The sequence below is a fragment of the Salvelinus alpinus genome, chromosome 2 (genome assembly GCF_045679555.1).
Source record: "Salvelinus alpinus chromosome 2, SLU_Salpinus.1, whole genome shotgun sequence".
In the NCBI taxonomy this organism is placed as follows: Eukaryota; Metazoa; Chordata; class Actinopteri; order Salmoniformes; family Salmonidae; genus Salvelinus; species Salvelinus alpinus.
The window spans coordinates 125,202,416-125,221,757 of NC_092087.1; the positions used below are offsets into that span (position 1 = coordinate 125,202,416).

The window sequence follows — 19,342 nt, forward strand, 5'->3', positions numbered from 1 at the left end:
AACTTTCCTTGTTTGAGTTAAACCACGTAGCATACTGCTGTGCGTATTGCTGTGCATTCCACATCTCTCAAGAGCAACTTGTGTAGGCTACACAGAAAATAGCCTGCGTGTTTGATTATATCCTTATGGATATACTGTACAGAACACATCCTCAGGAATCAGATGTTTTTGGCTTTGTCCTTAGTGGCCCAGCCTTCCGCATCCCACTGTGTGTTTGTCTAGGGAACTGGACAATTGTTTTCTCACAGTTCCTGTGAATTCTCTGGACTGTTAATTTGCTGGCCGATCTGGGGAGCGAGGGCCTGGTGGAGCCCAGGGTTGTACACTGGACAGCGTAACAGGGTCTTTCCCTTGGCATTCTGCCTGGCCCAACGACAACCACACAGAGAAAGACAGGGGGAGATGGCCAATAACCATGCTCACTGGTGACCCACTCTAAATGGGATACAAGGCTGCGCTTGGCTGGGTAGATAATAGACCCACAATGTGACAATACAATGCCTGCCAACTTGGCCTTGGCAGCATGTAAATATGACAGATAAAGAGATTATGTGTTTGTTTGTGTGTGTGTGTGTGCAGCAGGTTAGTTGAGTCCCATTACCAAATGCCAATTGATTCCCCTCAATATCTTTTTATTTGTCATTTAAGACGTGGGAATAAGACATTTATAATTGTATAATAACATGATATTTTGGACTGCATCCATGCACCCTCATTTAGCATCCTAGTGAAAACACAAGTCCTACTTATTATTCTAGTCACTAGACACGACATGCTACAGAACTACCAGACATGCATCATGGTGGTGGGGGTGGATACAGTAAAAGCCAGACCTAGAGTATGTATACGACCCTGCTGCTCCCTCTGACAGCTGTAAGTGGAGGGAGTGGATGGATGGATGTGGCAGGAGTGACCAGAGCAATACACTCAGTTAATTAAGGGGGTAGAAGAGGGGGAGGAGAGGAGGAGAGATTGTCATTCTCATCTGTCTCATCTGTCTCTCGAGTGGGTGTGTGGCGAGGTGCGCACAGCTGAGTGTGTGTGTGTGTGTGTGCGCGCTTGTGCGCATGTCACATGTTTTGTCTACCCACATGCACGGTCAGTGCTTTGTTAACCCAATAGTCCTCATATAATGTGTCCTTGACCCAGACTGCAATGCATAGCTAATGTTTTGTATGATATCCACTGTCCTGTACCACTGGCCTTGATATTGCCTAGGTCTGATGTATCCAAACACTAACAACCGCAATATGACAAAACTGGATGTGACAATTGTTTAGAGTTCCAGCAATAAACTAAGGCTACTTTGCTGCCCATTGTTAGAATGTCCTGAACCCCCCCAACCTAATTTTATTTTTGGATTACGTCACTAGCCAGGCTATTCAGTTACAGAACGATGGCCCGCAGCATTACCTGGCGGACATGTAGGTGAATGTGATATGCCTTATGAAGAGGGACATCATGCTGTAACTGAATAGCCTGGCTAGTGACGTAATTCATAGATAAAATGAGGTGGGGCATAATAAAAGTCATTCCAACTGGGACCGTGTGCTAAGGCTAGCTGTTTCTGTTTGCTTTCGTAAACAGAAAGAATTAGCATTTACTCTAATACAGGTTGCAGCTAGCCTTAGCACACGGTCCTAGTTGGAATGTACAGTACTTTTATTATGCCTCGTAAAGCTTTGTTTAGTAACTGTGTTGGTTTAAATGTCATAAGGTGGTGTGTTGTGCTCCGGTTGTAACTTGATCTGTGTGTGGCTAGGGTAACTTTAGCGTTCTGACCCTAAAAACTCTGGGGAAAGGCCAAGCCTAGTGAGACAATTGGAGCATGCATGACACTGTACATGGCTTTAAAAAGATGAAGACGCTTGTAAATTTGTGGTTCGTGTCTGAAGTAAAAAAAAAATTCTTAAACTTGACCTATATCTGTATGTCTTTTAACCAGGCTGTTCTAGAATATGAGAGCATCATTTCAGTATCTCACCTGGAAAACTGGTGAAATACATTTCAGTGAAGGGATGAGAGTTTTCTTGATACATTCATATTTGATGGCATTCAATGTTCAAACGTAAAATGTTATGCCATTCCGTACTAAAATGTAAAATACTATGATGTTGATGAATTAAAGATAGTCGGCTTGAATTAATCTTTCTAAGCAGGTTTCCATCCAACCTTTTTATGAGAGTAAATTACATGTCGGATAAAAACAAATGTAATGACAAGACTGATGGAAACAGAAAATGTTTCAGTCAACTTTCCAAAAATAAACTAGACAAGGTGGGATCTTTTTGTGTCTGCAAAATGAATTATGCGAGACATGTCGTTTGAAACGCTTTTATGCAAATATTGATATAATAACCACAATGTCAAAGTAAATTTGGAGTCACGCATGGAGTTTATTCGGCTACAAATTAAATAAGGTATAATGAACTTCACAGGGTGGTGAAAGTGCAAAGCAATGAGCTTTCCAATAAATATCGAAGGTCTCATTCTGGTGACATGATCATCAATGCTTGACTGCCGTTTGACAAATAAAAATAATCTTACCCTTTTTATCGTAGATACAGTATCTGGGCCCTGTGCGGCGTTGGCTAGAGTGCACGTGCCAATACCAGAGTTGCCACATTCGCTATTTAACGCAATTTTTGTTTAGTGATAAACCCATCAATAGAGTTGAAAATGCCATGGAAACCCATTTAATTTGTATTTTTTATTCAGTACATGGGAACTTAACTGCAAAATGTATTTTGATGTGCAAAACGTCATCACACACCTTTCATCTGCAACAAGTCAATTTGATGGAAACACATCTCTGGTGGGAAAATGCTTGTGTTGTTGTTATGCGGATTTTAGAATATTTGCATGAAAATCTGTCACAAATTGGATGGAAACCTAGCAACACTCACACTTTTTTTCTCTCTCTCCCTCTCTCAGACCAGCTTTGGTACTAGATGTGCGATCAGCCTGCTGTTTCTCCCTGATCCACCAGGGGGCCTCAGTCCCTCACAGGGACCAGCCCTGAGTCCTCCACCCGCACCCTGAACACCCCGGCCCCAGTCAAGCTGTCCCACCCTCATCCCTCTCCCTCTCCTCCTCATCTCTTCTTCTGGCCCCCACATTCTCCACTGGACCCCCTGTCGACCCTCTCCCTTTACGGGGGGCAGGGGGAGGCGTCCGGGGGCCTCGATGCAGAGACCCTGCCCCTATATGAGGGCCTTAAAATGGAGTGCCACCTCCTGGAAAGAGTGGATAGAGGAAGCCATGATGTGTCCACCCTCACTGGTAGGTCACAGTTAATGAATGTAGTAGACGGGTTATAGGGGATTGGATAATGGGTTCACTTTCATGTTGGACAGCACTTGTTAGAAGCTAGTGGGAAGATGGGTCTCTTAGTTCAATCTAATGTCCCCTGCAATGGTTCTATCAACCTGCATCCAGGAACATTGTTAAATTACATGTTTTTAATGTAATGCATTATAATGTGATGAGTGGGAACTGTGTCATCCGGTCAGTGCCTCAGGGGGGCAGCAGAGACTTATAGATTTCAGAGCGCTCAATCCAATGTGATGAATGCTGTCTCTTTGTTCTCCCATATCTCCCCTGCCACACCCTCATACACCTCCCTCCCTCCCTTTCCACTGTCAGAACTTTGTTCAGGTGGCGATAGTGAGGTGGAGATAGTGAGTCTGCTGTCTGAGGGACTGCCTAACTACACTCTGCGGGCGGACTGCATGTTTGGCTACGACCACGACGACTGGCTCCACACCCCTCTGCTGCCCCCGGAGGTCGCCCTGAGACTCACACACGATCAGATAGACGAGACGCTCAAGTACTTCTGTAAGTCCACCACTCTGTCCACGCTAGGTATCGAACACAGGAGAAGACTCGGGTACTGGTGTGCCAAATGTACCGCACCTGTTTTACTAGTTAATCACCTCGCCAACTTAGATTGGAGGGAATCAACTTCTTAAATCCAATGATGAGTTGACTCATGTGGTGCAGCTGCTGGCTTGAGTGAAAGCACCTACCTGGTCTCCTAGATATATAAATCGGAGGCCGTATTCATAAAGAGTTTTAGGCGGTCCGGTAGGGTGTCCCAGCAAGATAAATAGTGGGGGCACGCCTTACCGGTAAAACATGAGCCTATTCAAATAAAATGTCAGGCTATATTACACCATTATTTATCAGTACCGCATGTCAGAGGCATGAAAAATTTGCGGATGGACTTGAAAATGTCTGGTATAGCCTACGCTCCAAATTGCGATGTGATTCGACGAAAACACAGACATTTTCCCAGTGGCTGACACCGAGTGGCTGACACCGAGACGCACGCGGACAGCAGTGGACGCTTAAATTCGGGCTAATGACAAACGCCAAATGTTATTATACTTTTTGGTGTTTCGTGTAACAGATGTTTCTTCCAATTCACCACTGTTTGGAGGCTGGAAATATGTTACCAGTGGATAAATGTTCACAGGTAGCCTAGAAAAAAGGCCCTTTGAAGCAGGGTTGGATTAATGCAGGGGCTTACCAGGGCAGAAGCCCCTGGGCCCAGGACCATGGTTGGCCCAAGAGGCAGCAAAACAAAACAAAAAATGTATTTCAAAAATTTAAATGCATACAGTGCATTCGGAAAGTATTCAGACCACATCCCTTTTCCACATTTTGTAACATTACAGCCCTATTAGAAAAAAAATATCATCAATCTACACACAATATCCCAAATGTATAAAAAACATTTACCTTATTTACGTAAGTATTCAGACCCTTTGCGATGAGACTCGAAATAGAGCTCAGGTGCATCCTGTTTCCATTGATCATCCTTGAGATGTTTCTTCAACTTGATTGGAGTCAAGTTGGAAAAAAAACAAGCCATGAGGTCAAAGTAATTGTCTATAGAGCTCAGAGACAGGCTTGTGTAGAGGCACAGATCTGGGGAAGGGTACCAAAAAATGTCTGCAGCATTAAAGGTCACTAAAAACACAGTGACCTCCATCATTCTTAAATGGAAGAAGTTTGGAACCACCAAGACTCTAACTAGAGCTGGCTGCCGGGCAAAACTGAGCAATCTGGGGAGAAGGTCCTTGGTCAGGCAGGTGACCAAGAACCCGATGGTCACTCTGACAGAGCTCCAGTGTTCCTCTGTGGAGATGGGAGAACCTTCCAGAAGGACAACCATCTCTGCAGAACTCCACCAACCAGGCCTTTATGGTAGAGTGGCCAGACAGAAGTCACTCCTTAATCAAAGGCACATGACAGCCTTCTTGGAGTTTGACATAAGGCACCTAGGACTCTCAGACCATGAGAAACACGATTCTCTGGTCTGATGAACGGCAAGCGTCACTTTTGGAGGAAACCTGGCACCATCTCTACGGTGAAGCATGGAGGTGGCAGCATCATGCTGTGGGGGTGTTTTTCAGCAGCAGGGACTGGGAGACTAGTCAGGATGGAGGGAAAGATGAACGGAGCAAAGTACAGAGCGTTCCTTGATGAAAACCTACACCAGAGTGCTCAGGACCTCAGACTGGGGCGAAGGTTCACCTTCCAACAGGACAACGACCCTAAGCACACAGCCAAGACAACGCGGGAGTGGCTTCGGGACAAGTCTCTGAATGTCCTTCAGTGGCCCAGCCAGAGCCCAGACTTGAACTCGATAGAACATCTCTGGAGAGACCTGAAAATAGCTGTGCAGTGACGCTCCCCATCCAACCTGACAGAGTTTGAGAGGATCTTCAGAGAAGAATAGGAGAAACTCCCCAAATACAGGTGTGCCAAGCTTGTAGCGTCATACCCAAGACTCAAGGCTGTAATCGCTGCCAAAGGTGCTTCAACAAAGTACTGAGTAAAGGGTCTGAATACTATGTAAATGTGATATATACACTACCGGTCCAAAGTTTTAGAACACCTACTCATTCAAGGGTTTTTCTTTATCTGTACTATTTTCTACATTGTAGAAGAATAGTGAAGACATCAGAACTATGAAATAACACATATTGAATCATGTAGTAACCAAAAACAAATCAAAATATATTTTATATTTGAGATTCTTCAAAGTAGCCACCCTTTGCCTTGATGACAGCTTTGCACGCTCTTGGCATTCTCTCATCCAGCTTCACCTGGAATGCTTTTCCAACAGTCTTGAAGAAGTTCCCACATATGCTGAGCACTTGTTGACTGCTTTTCTTTCACTCTGAGGTCCAACTCATCCCAAACCATCTCAATTTGGTTTAGGTCGGGGGATTGTGGAGGCCAGGTCATCTGATGCAGCATTCCATCACTCTCCTTCTTGGTAAAATAGCCATTACACAGCCTGGAGGTATGTTGGGTCATTGTCCTGTTGAAAAACAAATGATAGTCCCACTAAGCCCAAACCAGATGGGATGGCACATCGCTGCAGAATGCTGTGGTAGCCATGCTGGTTAAGTGTGCCTTGAATACACAGACAGTGTCACCAGCAAAGCACCCCCACACCATCACACCACCTCCTCCATGCTTTACGATGGGAAATACACATGCGGAGATCATGCGTTCACCCACACCGCGTCTCACAAAGACACGGTTGGAACAAACAATATCCAATTTGGACAATAGACCAAAGGACAAATTTCCACCGGTCTAATGCCCATTGCTCTTGTTTCTTGGCCCAAACAAGTCTCTTCTTCTTATTGGTGTCCTTTAGTAGTGGTATCTTTGCAGCAGTTCGACCATGAAGGCCTGATTCTCACAGTCTGTCTCCTCTGAACAGTAGATGTTGAGATGTGTCTGTTACTTGAACCCTGTGAAGCATTTATTTGGGCTGCAATTTCTGAGGCTGATAACTCTAATGAACTTATCCTCTGCAGCAAAGGTAACTCAGGGTCTTCCGTTGCTGTGGCGGTTCTCCTGAGAGCCAGTTTCATCATAGCGCTTGATGGTTTTTGCGACTGCACTTGAAGAAATGTTCAAAGTTCTTGAAATGTTCCATATTGACTGACCTTCATGTCTTAAAGTAATGATGGACTGTCGTTTCTCTTTGCTTATTTGAGCTGTTCTTGCCATAATATGGACTTGGTCTTTTACCAAATAGGGCTACCTTCTGTATACCACCCCTACCTTGTCACAACACAACTGATTGGGTCAAACACATTAAGAAGGAAAGAAATCCACAAATTAACTTTTAAGGCAGCACCTCTGTTAATTGAAATGCATTCCAGGTGACTACCTCATGAAGCTGGTTGAGAGAATGCCAAGACAGTGTAAAGCTGTCATTAAGGCAAAGGGTGGTTATTTGAAGAATCTCAAATATAAAATAGATTTAGATTTGTTTATCACTTTTTTTTTGTTACTTTTTTTGTTACTATATGATTCCATATGTGCTATTTCATAGTGTTGATGTCTTCACTATTATTCTACAATGTGAAAAATAAAGAAAAACACTTGAATGAGTAGGTGTTCTAAAACTTTTGACCGGTAGTGTACATTTGCAAAAAATTCTGAAAACATATTTTTGATTTGTCATTATTGGGTATTGCGTGTTGATTGATAAGTAGATTTAATTAAAAAAATATATATATATATTTTAGAATAAGGCTGTAACATAACAAATTGTGGAAAAAGTCAAGGGGTCTGAATACTTTCCGAATGCACTGTATATCTTTTTTTTTTTACTGCAACCGCCAACCACAGGAGGACTCAGGAGCCCGCTGTCAATGAGTGTAGACAGCCTGCTGCTGCTGCTCTGCTAATCGTCAGATGTGGGGAGGAGAAGGAGGTAGGGGGCCCACGTGGGTAACTGGGGGGCCCTGTCTTGATTGGTTAACTGCTTAATCAACTTTTTTTTAAACTGCATAATAAATCAATGTTACTGGTCAGTTGTGTGAGTCAGGTGCCCAACCCCTTTGGAAGCCCAAGAGGCAAACCATTTTTTTTTTTTTTTTGTAACGTTATTATTTTTATCCAACCAAAGGTGTCCGCTCTCAATGTTCAAAATATTCCAGAGAGCATCATTTAGCCTAAGAGGATCAATAGTTTCTAAACAATAACTGTGGGTTACATTTGATCACAAGCCATACATGTAACTGCCAAAATAAAGGAAACACCAACATAAAGTGTCTTAAAATAGTTTGGGCTACGAAAAGCTGCCAGAACAGCTACAATGTGCCTTGGCATAGATTCTACAAGTGGACCTAAACCATGCCAGACAAATGCACCCGACACCATAACATACTGTTTAGTTTTTATACCTCATAAAAAATACAAAATAAACCTGTGGCTTATGATTTCTTCATCCAGCCCAGCTTTGAAGTCATTGTTTGACAATCAGATCAAAACATCACCACTGGTTGTGTTTATGCCACAATAAAAGGTCATACATTTTTCAAGTTAAATTACAAATCTTTATGACTAGGCCCACAAAGATCATGTTAAATTGATTGGGATTCTATATTTAATTCTATGTTTAGGCCCATACATTTTTTGGGGAAAACATGCAAATGCATGCACATATAGGAAGTCCCGTATCGGGAAGAAATTAGTTCTGCTTTCAGCCCTTACGGGAACTGATGCTTAAAAATACTCAACTTGATGTACTGTACCTGCGGCATTCAGCACCAGGGCTACCTACTCCCAAAGCTATTGCATGTACCTCTGTGGAGGCATGTGTTATATTTCAGATTTGAGAACATGCTGTCCTCTATCTAGTGTCCTAACCTGGTGAAATGAAGTCAATACACGACCTTAGTTGAATATGCACTGAATGTCGCAGGGCTATTCCTATAGGTCCCAAACACTTCTGTTTTGCATCCTCTCTTTCTAATTAGGGACCAATTCAGACCTGGGACACCAGGTGAGTGCAATTAACTACCAAGTAGAAACAAAAACAATTCGATATTTCGGCTCTCCAGGACCGGAATTGAACAGCCCACTAGTGTTTGATAGGCAATGTTTTAGCCTACAGCAATTCCATCTTAAAGTCCTACTGTGAATTGACCCCTCACATATGCTTTGGAATTGGTCAATGGAAACTTGTACACAGATTACACATATCCTTTAATCACTAGGCTTTATAGTATAACATTGATGGGATAATCTCTCTCTCTTTTGCCATTATCAGGTCATCCATATGGTGTGGATCTAAAGAGCTTGTGGTCTGACTCCTTGCCTGTAAGACAAATACGATTGGAAGAAATAAGATATCTTAACACACAGTGTATGCATTAGCAGTGTCCACAAGAGACGACATTGATTGTGAATGTAGCAATATGTCCTGCAATAATATATCTGATATTGTACCAATTTATCCTGGTGTGTTTAAGTCACACTTGAAGACACACTCATAATAGAATCACACAGTAGTGGTGACTAAATGATTGGAGTTAGATGGGGTGGTATGGGTCCAAAGGGTTTGGTTGGCGGCACGTTGCCAACAGGAAGGACCGTATATAATGACCATGGTAAACTCCTGCCAGTTTATCTTGAACTCTAAATCGGTCTGACGCAGAATCCCGAGTTAAGGTCTGGCTGAAGATGATATCTGTTTCAATTGTCCTTTCAACAAAGTGTTTTCGCTTGACTCTCCTACGTAGATGTGGAAAAACAAAATCGAATGAGATTTGTGAATGTTTTTTCAACAACATTGTGATTGTTTTAATGGGGTAATGTTATAAAGGTAAATGCTCAAATATGAGCTACAGACAGATATGGGTGAAATTGATCATAGTCACAAGATTGTCTGATTCTAGGGAGAAACAATTGATTCGGTACATGGACGCCTGCATACTGTATCCCTCAATCTAACATAACAAACACTGAGTTTACCCAAACCCAACACTGAACATGATCATGCTACTGACTATTACAATGCTACTCCACTTGTCATAATCACCTTAACGGGACACTATAATATCAGAATCTCCATTTATCAGTACAGTACAGTAGTACACACATGTATGTATGGTCTGTTTAGTAGAGGAGCTAACAGAAGCTCCTCCCCTCCTCCCTCTGGTGACTTTAGGGGAGGTGTCATATCCTCTAGCCACACCCCTTCCCTTGATGCTTGGGGCCACAGATGCCAAATGCCAATAAACCGATTAGCCTCTTAGCTATAATCAGTTTCCTTCTGCACCTCCAGTTCAGAACTGACTTTAACAGTAGCCTTTTACAAAGGGCTTGGCCCCGAGCACTCACTGCTCTTCAGACGTCGCGGCGACACTGACCGTACTCTCGTCACTGTGTACGACTTGGTCGTCTTAGCAACCCATCAGTAGTGCATATTTGAGAGATATCTTTGTGAGCATAGTCTAGAGCAGAGAGGTGTCAGAAAGGTGACGGGTTGAAAGCTCAGAGATTGGGTTTGCTGTGTAAACATTGTGTATTTGTGGCCTTTGGTGTAATTTTTAGAGAGACATCCTGAAGAGGTGAATTAGTGTGAAAGCAAGTCGGAAGGTCTCAAATATAGACGGACGTTTAAGATTGGTTGAACATTTTGCCCAGGTCTCCTCTGTTTGTTTGTTTTACCCTAATGGGACAGCCTGGTGACATAAAGGTTGAATAAATACAAATATACGTTGCCATGCATTCGCAAAACAAAACAAGTGGGCGCCGGCTAAACAGACGATATGCCAGTCTTTTCTGACATTATGATATCATCAAAGATGGCATTTTCTTGTAACTGATGAGGTCTATGTTATTAGGAAAGCATACAGAGCTTGAGTTGGGCACAGCGACCGGATTTCACGTGTTGACATTCATTTCACATTGGCACAGAAGTCTGAATTGGTGTTAACCTTAGTGTTAGTTGAACATGTTCAACTTCTGACCTCATCAGTGCACTACTAGGGTTGCCAGGTTTCCATAGGATTGCATGGCTAACTCCCCCATTAGTCAGGATAGGCTATACCGTCCTTTCACTAAAGTAGAGCTGGGACGATACCAGTATTGCAATATTTAAAAACCAGCTGTATGTAAAATATTGTGCTGTAGCTTGGAAAATAAATAGATGTGACTCTGGATGACAACATAATGATGTTTGTTTCCAACATTAGGACTGTTTTCCTAAAGAAGTTAAATCCGCTCTGTGTTTTGTTTCCTTGCCAAGATACTAACGAGTATCGCGAGACTGCTTTTGTCCTGGCCCTACGCTCAAGCCGATCGTGACTAGTGGTACATTGCCATGTTGGTTCCCATAGGATTGAATGTAAGACAGGATAGACTGTACTCTCCTTTACTCAAGCCGATTGTAACTGGTGGTACAGTGCCAGGGATACTAGGGTTGCCAGATTCCAATAAGATAGTGAGAGTAATCCCCCATAAGGCAGGATGGACTACTCTCCTTTCATTCAAGGTGATCGTAACTGGGGTTACAGTGCTAGGGATACTAGGGTTGCCAGATTTCAATAAGATAGTGAGAGTAATCCCCCATAAGGCAGGATAGGCTGTACTCTCCTTTCATTCAAGGTGATCGTAACTGGGGTTACAGTGGTAGATACTAGGGTTGCCAGATTTCAATAAGATAGTGAGAATAATAGGCTGTACTCTCCTTTCATTCAAGCTGCTTTGGACTGGGTGTACAGTCAGTGCCAGAGTCGCGATGTCCCATAGGATTGTATGGCTTACTCCTTCATAAGGCAGGATAGGCTGTACCCTCCTTTCACTCCATTTTCTTTGCAGAGCACAGGTCAGACAGGTACACAGCCAGTCAGCCGACACACAGCTGTGCCTTATGCCTGGTCCCGTGCTACTTAGCACGCGGCATGTGCCCTAAACTTCTGTACATCTCTTATTTGGTTGTCCTTCTGGCAATCTACCTTGGTGCACACCTGTTCTGATCTAAATCTGTTCCCTCCCTCCTGTTTTTGCTCTCTGTTCCATCTGTGGGTTGACCCATTCACTGCTTCTCTCACTTTCTACCCTCCTCTAGCTGTCTCCTTTATAGCAATTCGGTATGTTTCTCTACTCCCTTTCTCTGTTATGTCCTGCTCTTTCATGCACCTTCTGTCTCCAGACTTCTTTTTTCCGCCTCAAAGGCTCTCTCTCCGTCTCTGTCACCCTTTTAAACGATTTAACTTCATTCCAGTTACAGACGTATTAGTAAGTAGTCTGGCTCTGTGTGTCTGGCTCTGTTGCTTGAAATACCGGTTCAGCTTACAGTCTTAACATAATTGGCAGGGATATGGGTGGATGCCCATGGAAGTAAATAGACACACCTGAAAGGGAGCTAACCCCTATGATAAACAACCCAGTCTCTGGATGCGTCTGAAACGGCATCCTATTCCCTATGTAGTGCGCTACTTTTGACCCGGGCTCTGTTCAAAAGTAGGGCACTAGACAGGGAGTAGGGTGACATTTCAGATGCAACCTTTGTGTTTTGCCGTTGCGCTGGACGGCTGACCACTTCAAAGGGCAGAACGTGACTGATTCCACTCTTCATATGTCGTTGTTGATCAAAGCGTATCTAGCTATGTGATCACTTCATGGTGTACTTTACACTGGATCAATCGCTCTTTATCTGGTCAGTGATATGGAGCTCACGGTGTTGTTTTGCTCTGACTGTGTTTCCACGGAAACCGTAGGCGCCCATAAAACTATTTGGCCATTGACCTCTAAGGGTGTGTTCTTTCCATTGGTTGATTGCAAGGATGGTGATATCAGTGCAAAGTGATTTCTTGTGTCAGTATTGATTAGGAACTTATGTTTTTGTCCATATCTGCGAATTTGTCCTTGAATTAGTGTAGCAGCTCTTGGTAACACTTTACTTGATCCTTCCACTGTTATTAGCATGATATTACATAAGTCATGATAACTGACATCATTTTATGTCAATATAACATTGTCAGGTTGCTTGCAGTGCTATTTTTATGCACACTAACAATGGCTAGGCTGGGGTGGACTGTGTGGGGGGTCTCGGATGGTTGAGGGGCAGCACTTGGGGAACTGTGGGGGGGGGGGGTGTCTTAAAGGGCCGGTGGCTGACGGAGCGCTGGTTCAGGTCCCCGTTTTTGACCTTGTGGGAGATCTGTCGACGTGCCCTTGAGCAAGGCGTTGACCCTGGTTGCTTCTGTGTGTCGCTCTGGATGGGAGTCTGTTAGATGACTACTGTGATGTAGTTGTTGAGCGACTTCACTGCAAGTATATTGTATGTTTTAAATATTCAATGAAAAAACAAAACAATGGCTAGGTTGGCATAGTCATGACTGTGTCAAATTAGTCAGCTAATTATGACTGCTTAGTGCTTATGGTATCTGTTATGTCATGCCTTTGCAAAAACGTCAGGTTTGAGGTTTGAGATAGATACAAAGGTACAAATCTGTCGTTCTGCCCCTGAACAGGCACTGTTCCTAGGCCGTCATTGAAAATAAGAATTTGTTCTTAACTGACTTGCCTAGTTAAATAAAGGTTAAAAAAAATAAAAATAAAATAAATGATGTGAGGGAAATGTAACCCAACTTTACTACTACACAGGTTTTAATGAGCTTTGTGTTGCTGCACTTTTTATTGGAGACAAAGGGCCTGACACTGTATATTCTGTACTGTAGCCTTCTTCAGCCATCTTGGCCCTAGCTTAATCTAACTTTCCACTCTCTTTCTAATACCGTGAATCAACAAATCCTATTGTAGCAGCGACCTGTTTCTGTTAACTAAATTAATCAATTAGGTTTGGAAGGCTAAGGAAGTCTAATTGTATTGGATGGGCTGGTATTTTTAGGGAGCTGGCAGCCTCCGCTTTGTCCTGGCTGGCTAAAGCGTTGTGTTGGGGCGCTCGGTAAACAGCCCTGGTAGGAACGCGACGTGGATGAAGGGAGGGATGAAACGGGATAGGGGGGTGTATAGAGAGGAAGGAAAAGAGACGGGGGGGGACGGTGAAAGTTGTGTCCCAGCCGCCCCTTGCGTGGCGTACTCAACCAGAAAGAAGCCGTCTGCGGGTGAAACATTTATGAAGGGGAGGTTAATATTTGATTGGGAGAGGACACTTGCGTGCCAGGGTAGCAACAGGGAGGGCACTGGGTGGATGAAGTGATGATGATGGTGGTGATGAAGGCTAGACTTCAGGGGTGTGTTTTTCTCTATACTAAGTTGCTATATGTCAATAAAGCATACCTGGCATATATCGTTTTGACACGTATCAGTTGATGTGAAATAAGCAGCTTTTGTACTTTGGGATAACTTTATTTGAACTCAATACAGACCAGTAATTGGAAAACATGAAAACAATGGGCATCTCTCCAGTTTGTACATTCATCAAGTGTATTTGCATTGAGAATTGAGGAACTATTGTGTTTGCATTATTTTACTGTGCATGTGAGGATTGTGCAGTGCTAATACACTAAAGAGTAAATCGAGAGGCCCTGCTGAAAACCCAGCTTGACATCAATTCATATATCACTTTCCCTCTCAGACACCTCCCCTCTCTCCACACAAACATCAACAGTCGATTTACAATCTCAGTCTGTGTGTACAGTGTCAGTGTTGCATTCCTCTCCCTCTAGAAGGGGGTGTGGCTCAGTCTGCACCAATATTATGTGTGCAGGGAGACACCAGTCATGGCCTTGGCTGGAGCGTACCATCTCACTCTGCCTCACGGGGGTGCAGGGACTAAGTGCATTCTCTTGCTAAACCAGATTATAATTCGTATAGTGTTTTATATTAAAGCCTTGCATTTCTATATGTATAGTTCTTAGGCAAAGTTAGGTATGATCTATTTTAGCTTTCATGCGTCGTTCTGGTCTCAAGCTACCTCCGATACCCCTCCTCCTCTTTTTGCGCTGTCCCGTAGTCCAGTGTGGCCAGGTCGATATAAACAGGAGGGTAAGGACAGATGGACCTCCCAGTCATAGGGATTACATATTAACACGAAGGACAGCTCAGTCTCCTCTCACACACACGTAACACACACTCACACAGTCACAGGGACACCCAGAGGAAGATACTGTGTCGGACACGCAACAGAGCATCGGTTTATTGGGATGGGCGTAGAGCTGAAGCAGGGAACAAGAATAAAAAGAGCAATATAACAGAAGGAGGGATGGAAGAGGGCTTCTGTCCGGTCACCATGGAGGTGTGGAGTTCCTCTGCTTCCGAGGAGGAGGAGGAAGAGAAGGAGAGTGGCCACGGGAGCCAGGAGGAGGAAGAAGAGATGGAGGAGGGAGGAAAGCAACACAGTAAAGAGAGTCTGTGCAGGGAACTGATGCAAGGTGAGGGAGTAAAGGGAGGATGAGAGACGGACAGAGAGAAGAGAGTGATTGAGAGAAGAGCAAGGATCGAGGGAGCAATGGAGGAGGTTGAGAGAGAGAGAGGGGGGAAAGAAGGGAGTTGCAGGCGACCAGGGTGATTCTGCAGCCATAAACCTGTCTTGTTGGCAGTGTTGCTGTGCTGTAAACATACTGTAGAGTCTGTGCAGCTTACGGTCAAGGCTAAGTGAGGGATGGTATGGCTGGGAAGGTGCTTATGCATGGATTCTTTGTTGTATGAATGGTTCGTTCAGCTGTGATTTCATTCACATACAGTAACACATGGTTAGGTTATTGACGGGCTGCATGTGTGTATATGAATATCCGAAAGCCTGATCTTTGTCTCTACTTTTGAGTTATCGAAGTCACATATGTCAAATGTATAACTTACCTCCAGTGAACACGGGCTGCCAGGTATACCGAGCTTGCAGTTCTCCCCATAGAGTGTGAAGGTCACTGTGCCACGGTGTGTGTTCTTAGCAGCAGTTTGTGTGTTTTCCGTCAGCAGCAGCAGTGTTTTCTGTGGTGTATTGTCTCTGTGCCTTTTGAGTGTCATTGACTTTGGGCTGCAGCAGACAGACTGGCTGGAAAAGGTTTGTGGACTTTTAGGACTCACTATGAAGGTCAGAAACATGGAGGTACTGGCTACCCACTGGGCACAGACATCAGTGCAACATCTGGTTTTGATTTGCCTTTGGTTAAGTTGTCAACTAACGTGAATTCAACGTGAAATAAAAAATACATTTCACATGTTATTGGATTTATGTTAAAAGTTGGGTGTCTAAATGCCCTTACGCTGATGATGACTTTTTGCAAATCCAATTAGTTTTCCACGTTGATTCAATGTCATCACATAGATTTTTTGTGGTTGAAATGACAGGAAACAACGTTGATTCAACCAGTTTTTGCCCAGTGGGTATGTTCTGGTACTGTCCATTTGCCCTGATGAGAACGATGTTTTGTAAAGATGGGATCTAATCATATCATATCATCTTAACTACATTGAATTAAGAAATTGAATCAACCCCTCATGTTTGAATTGGGTAATTGTCCATTGAATTTTCAATTCATACCCTAAATTGATGAAATGACAAGCTGATCCCAATCATGCTGTTTTGTTATGGTCCTTCAATGTGGCAGGTATCATGATGATGCCCTAGATTCACATCCTAGTTAATTGTCTTCACTCAGTGCCTCTAGCAATACTCCATATGCTGGGTTACAGTATATTATACACTCAGTGGCCAGTTTATTAGGTACACCTCCCCATTCACGAAATGGTTCTCTCCTACAGACAGTGAGTCACGTGGCTGTGGCTTGCTATATAAAGCAGGCATCGAGACATTCAGTTACTGTTCGATTGAATGTTAGAATGGGCAAAACGAGTGACCTAAGCCACTTTGAGCGTGGTATGATCGTCAGTGCCAGGCGCGCCGGTTCCAGTATCTTGGAACACACAACTCGTTGGTCCTTGTCGGGGATGGGCTATTGCAGCAGACGACCGCATCGGGTTCCACTCCTATCAGGTAAAAACAAGAAGAAGTGGCTTCAGTGGGCACATGATCACCAACACTGGACAATTGAGGAGTGGATAACATTGCCTGTTCTGACGAATCCCGGTTCCTGTTGTGTCATGCTGATGTCAGAGTCAGAGACCATGACCTCATCCTGCCTGGGTACAGGCTGGTGGTGTAATGGTGGGGGGGAAGGTTTTCCTGGTGCACGTTAGGTCCGTTGATACCAATTGAGCAACATGTCAATGCTCCAAAGAATTCAGGCTGTTCTGGAGGCAAAGGGGGGTCCGACTCAGTACTAGATGGGTGTACCAAATAATCTGGCCACCGAGTGTATAATAGTGATACTACTAGAGTATAATACTGAGTATATGAAATAAGAATACGGCAGATTATTCATTCTACCTCAGAATATTCTAGATTGATTCTTTGCAATGTAAATCAGAAAGGATTGTACCCTATCAAGCAGATAAAAGGGGCACCCTGCTTTGACACACAGATATATAGTTGCTAAGAAGCGACCTATTTCAGCTGGAGAATGTCTTTCTTTTCAGCCTCCATTTGGTTCTTTGTCTGAACGGACAGCGTGCTGACTGGCTGGCACCTTTTCTGTCAGTGTACTGCGACACTGGCATAGATGCTGGCACAGACCCAGAAAACGAACAGACTTTTCTAGAAAATCTCTGGCTGTAGATGACTCTTACACAATGGCTAAATCAAATTGGATGAATTATAATATTCCATTACACAAATACAGTACAGCTGTAATCTGTAGGCACTGCTACTCAAGGGATTTTACGCAAAGAATTTGATGATTTGACGATGATGTCATCAGGGCTGCCACAGACAGGCAGAAACTTTAACCTGGGTGCAGTTTCTGCCACAAATTATGATTTATTATCTCCCTTGTCATCATTTAGTATTACATGGAATTAACTAGGCTAATGATGTAATCATAAATTATGTAGAGCTAGAGGCTGGATATATTTGTCTAGGTCTAATATTTCATACCAAATAGTCAATTGGGTTTTATTGTTTATAGACACAAGTTCAATCTTGCGATTCACTGGCTCTTTACTGCTATTCTGCCTTAAAGCACCCATAGTAGGCCTCAATGACCCACTAGGCAGGACATTGTTGTACTGGCTGTCTCTTTCTCCCTGACCCCTGCAACACACAGCTAAATGGATCAGGGCAGGAAGACGGAGGAGGTATTGTGATGTCACGTGCAGGTTTCTGCGACCTGTCCCAGGCAGATACAATGGTCTGCCTTGTATTAGTAGCCTAATACCTCAGAATGGACGTTTCCAAGAAGATCGGGATAAAGGCTTATGATAATCTCTGTAGGGATGCGAGAATCAGACTGACAGAGGACAGAGTTGAGCTTGTGGGTTTGATCCCTATGGATCCCTGTTCATCCTGTAGGCTCCTATGTACTGTACAGGATCTACTCTCAACTGTCACGCCCTGACCATAGTTTGCTTTGTATGTTTATATGTTTTGTTTGGTCAGGGTGTGATCTGAGTGGGCATTCTATGTTGTATGTCTGGTTTGTCTATTTCTATGTGTTTGGCCTGATATGGTTCTCAATCAGAGACAGGTGTTTTGCGTTGTCTCTGATTGGGAACCATATTTAGGTAGCCTGTTTTGTATTGTGGGTTGTGGGTTATTGTCTATGTGTAAGTTGCCTGTGTCTGCACTTGTTTATTATATAGCGTCACGTTCGTTTGTTGTTTTGTAAGTCTGTTTAAGTGTTCTTCGTTTTGTTATAATAAATAGAAGAATGTATTCCTATCACGCTGCGCCTTGGTCCTCCTCTCTTTCTCCCGAAGACGATTGTGACATCTCAACCCTCTTGGTTAGGGTACAGTCAGCTAGGGAATCCCTCAGTCAAAGAGCCCCTTGAGACCATCTGTAGCGTGGACTTAGACGGCAATATAGGACAGTATGTATTGCACACACAGTCAACTGCACTGTACTGTGGCATAGCTTTTAAAGGGACAGTCCTCTCAGATGTCATCCTTCTAGAAACATTTTCTTTCCAAAAGAAATCAATCAAGCTTGGCACTGTACTGTGAAAATAAATTAAGAAAATAAGTTGACAGCTAGATACAAATTCCGCATTAGTTCATCTCGATGGTCCAACGCAATGTTCTGTCCGCAGTGTGTCTGTATTAAATACCTTTTTCTTGTCTGGAAAGTAGTCCAGTCTATAATGTTGTTTTTTTTAAGCCTGATTCCAAAAAAGGATAACTTGAGCTTGTAAAGATTGAGAAGCTATTGGGGAAGCTAAATGGGGAATTAGCATTAGCATAGGTATGTACTCCCAGTAAATTACCATGTAACCATCGGATTTGCAGGATGTTAGCCAGTTAGCTTGTTAGCTTTTGTTCTATGGATGAATCTATTTGGATAATAGTACAATTAGGAATTGTTACATGGATAGAGCTATTTCAATTGTAGTGACCTGATTTTATAATGGGTCTTTGTTCTAGGAAGCTACTTTAATTGAAGTAGGCCTAGCCATATTAGAAAATGTGCCTTTTGTTCTATGGAGGAAGCTATTTTAATTGTAGTTCCAGGTGGGAACATTAGCAGTTAGCCCATCCCAGTTAGGACAGCAGT

At 43.4% G+C, this 19,342-nt stretch overlaps 1 protein-coding gene across 7 annotated transcripts in view; it reads left to right on the top strand.

Annotated features, from left to right (window-relative positions):
• Nucleotides 1–19,342, top strand: part of LOC139568602 (trafficking kinesin-binding protein 1-like) — a 40,661-nt gene that overhangs the window by 9,234 nt on the left and 12,085 nt on the right. For 6 of the 7 annotated variants that reach the window (XM_071390537.1, XM_071390534.1, XM_071390541.1 and 3 more), the window contains exons 2-3: nt 2,935–3,282; nt 3,646–3,837. In XM_071390537.1, coding sequence (XP_071246638.1) covers nt 3,222–3,282; nt 3,646–3,837 — 253 coding nt within the window. In that variant the 5' untranslated portion in view covers nt 2,935–3,221. Of the gene's footprint in view, nt 1–2,934; nt 3,283–3,645; nt 3,838–14,785; nt 15,168–19,342 lie in introns of those variants that run through there. The other variant, XM_071390536.1, reaches the window with a different exon arrangement.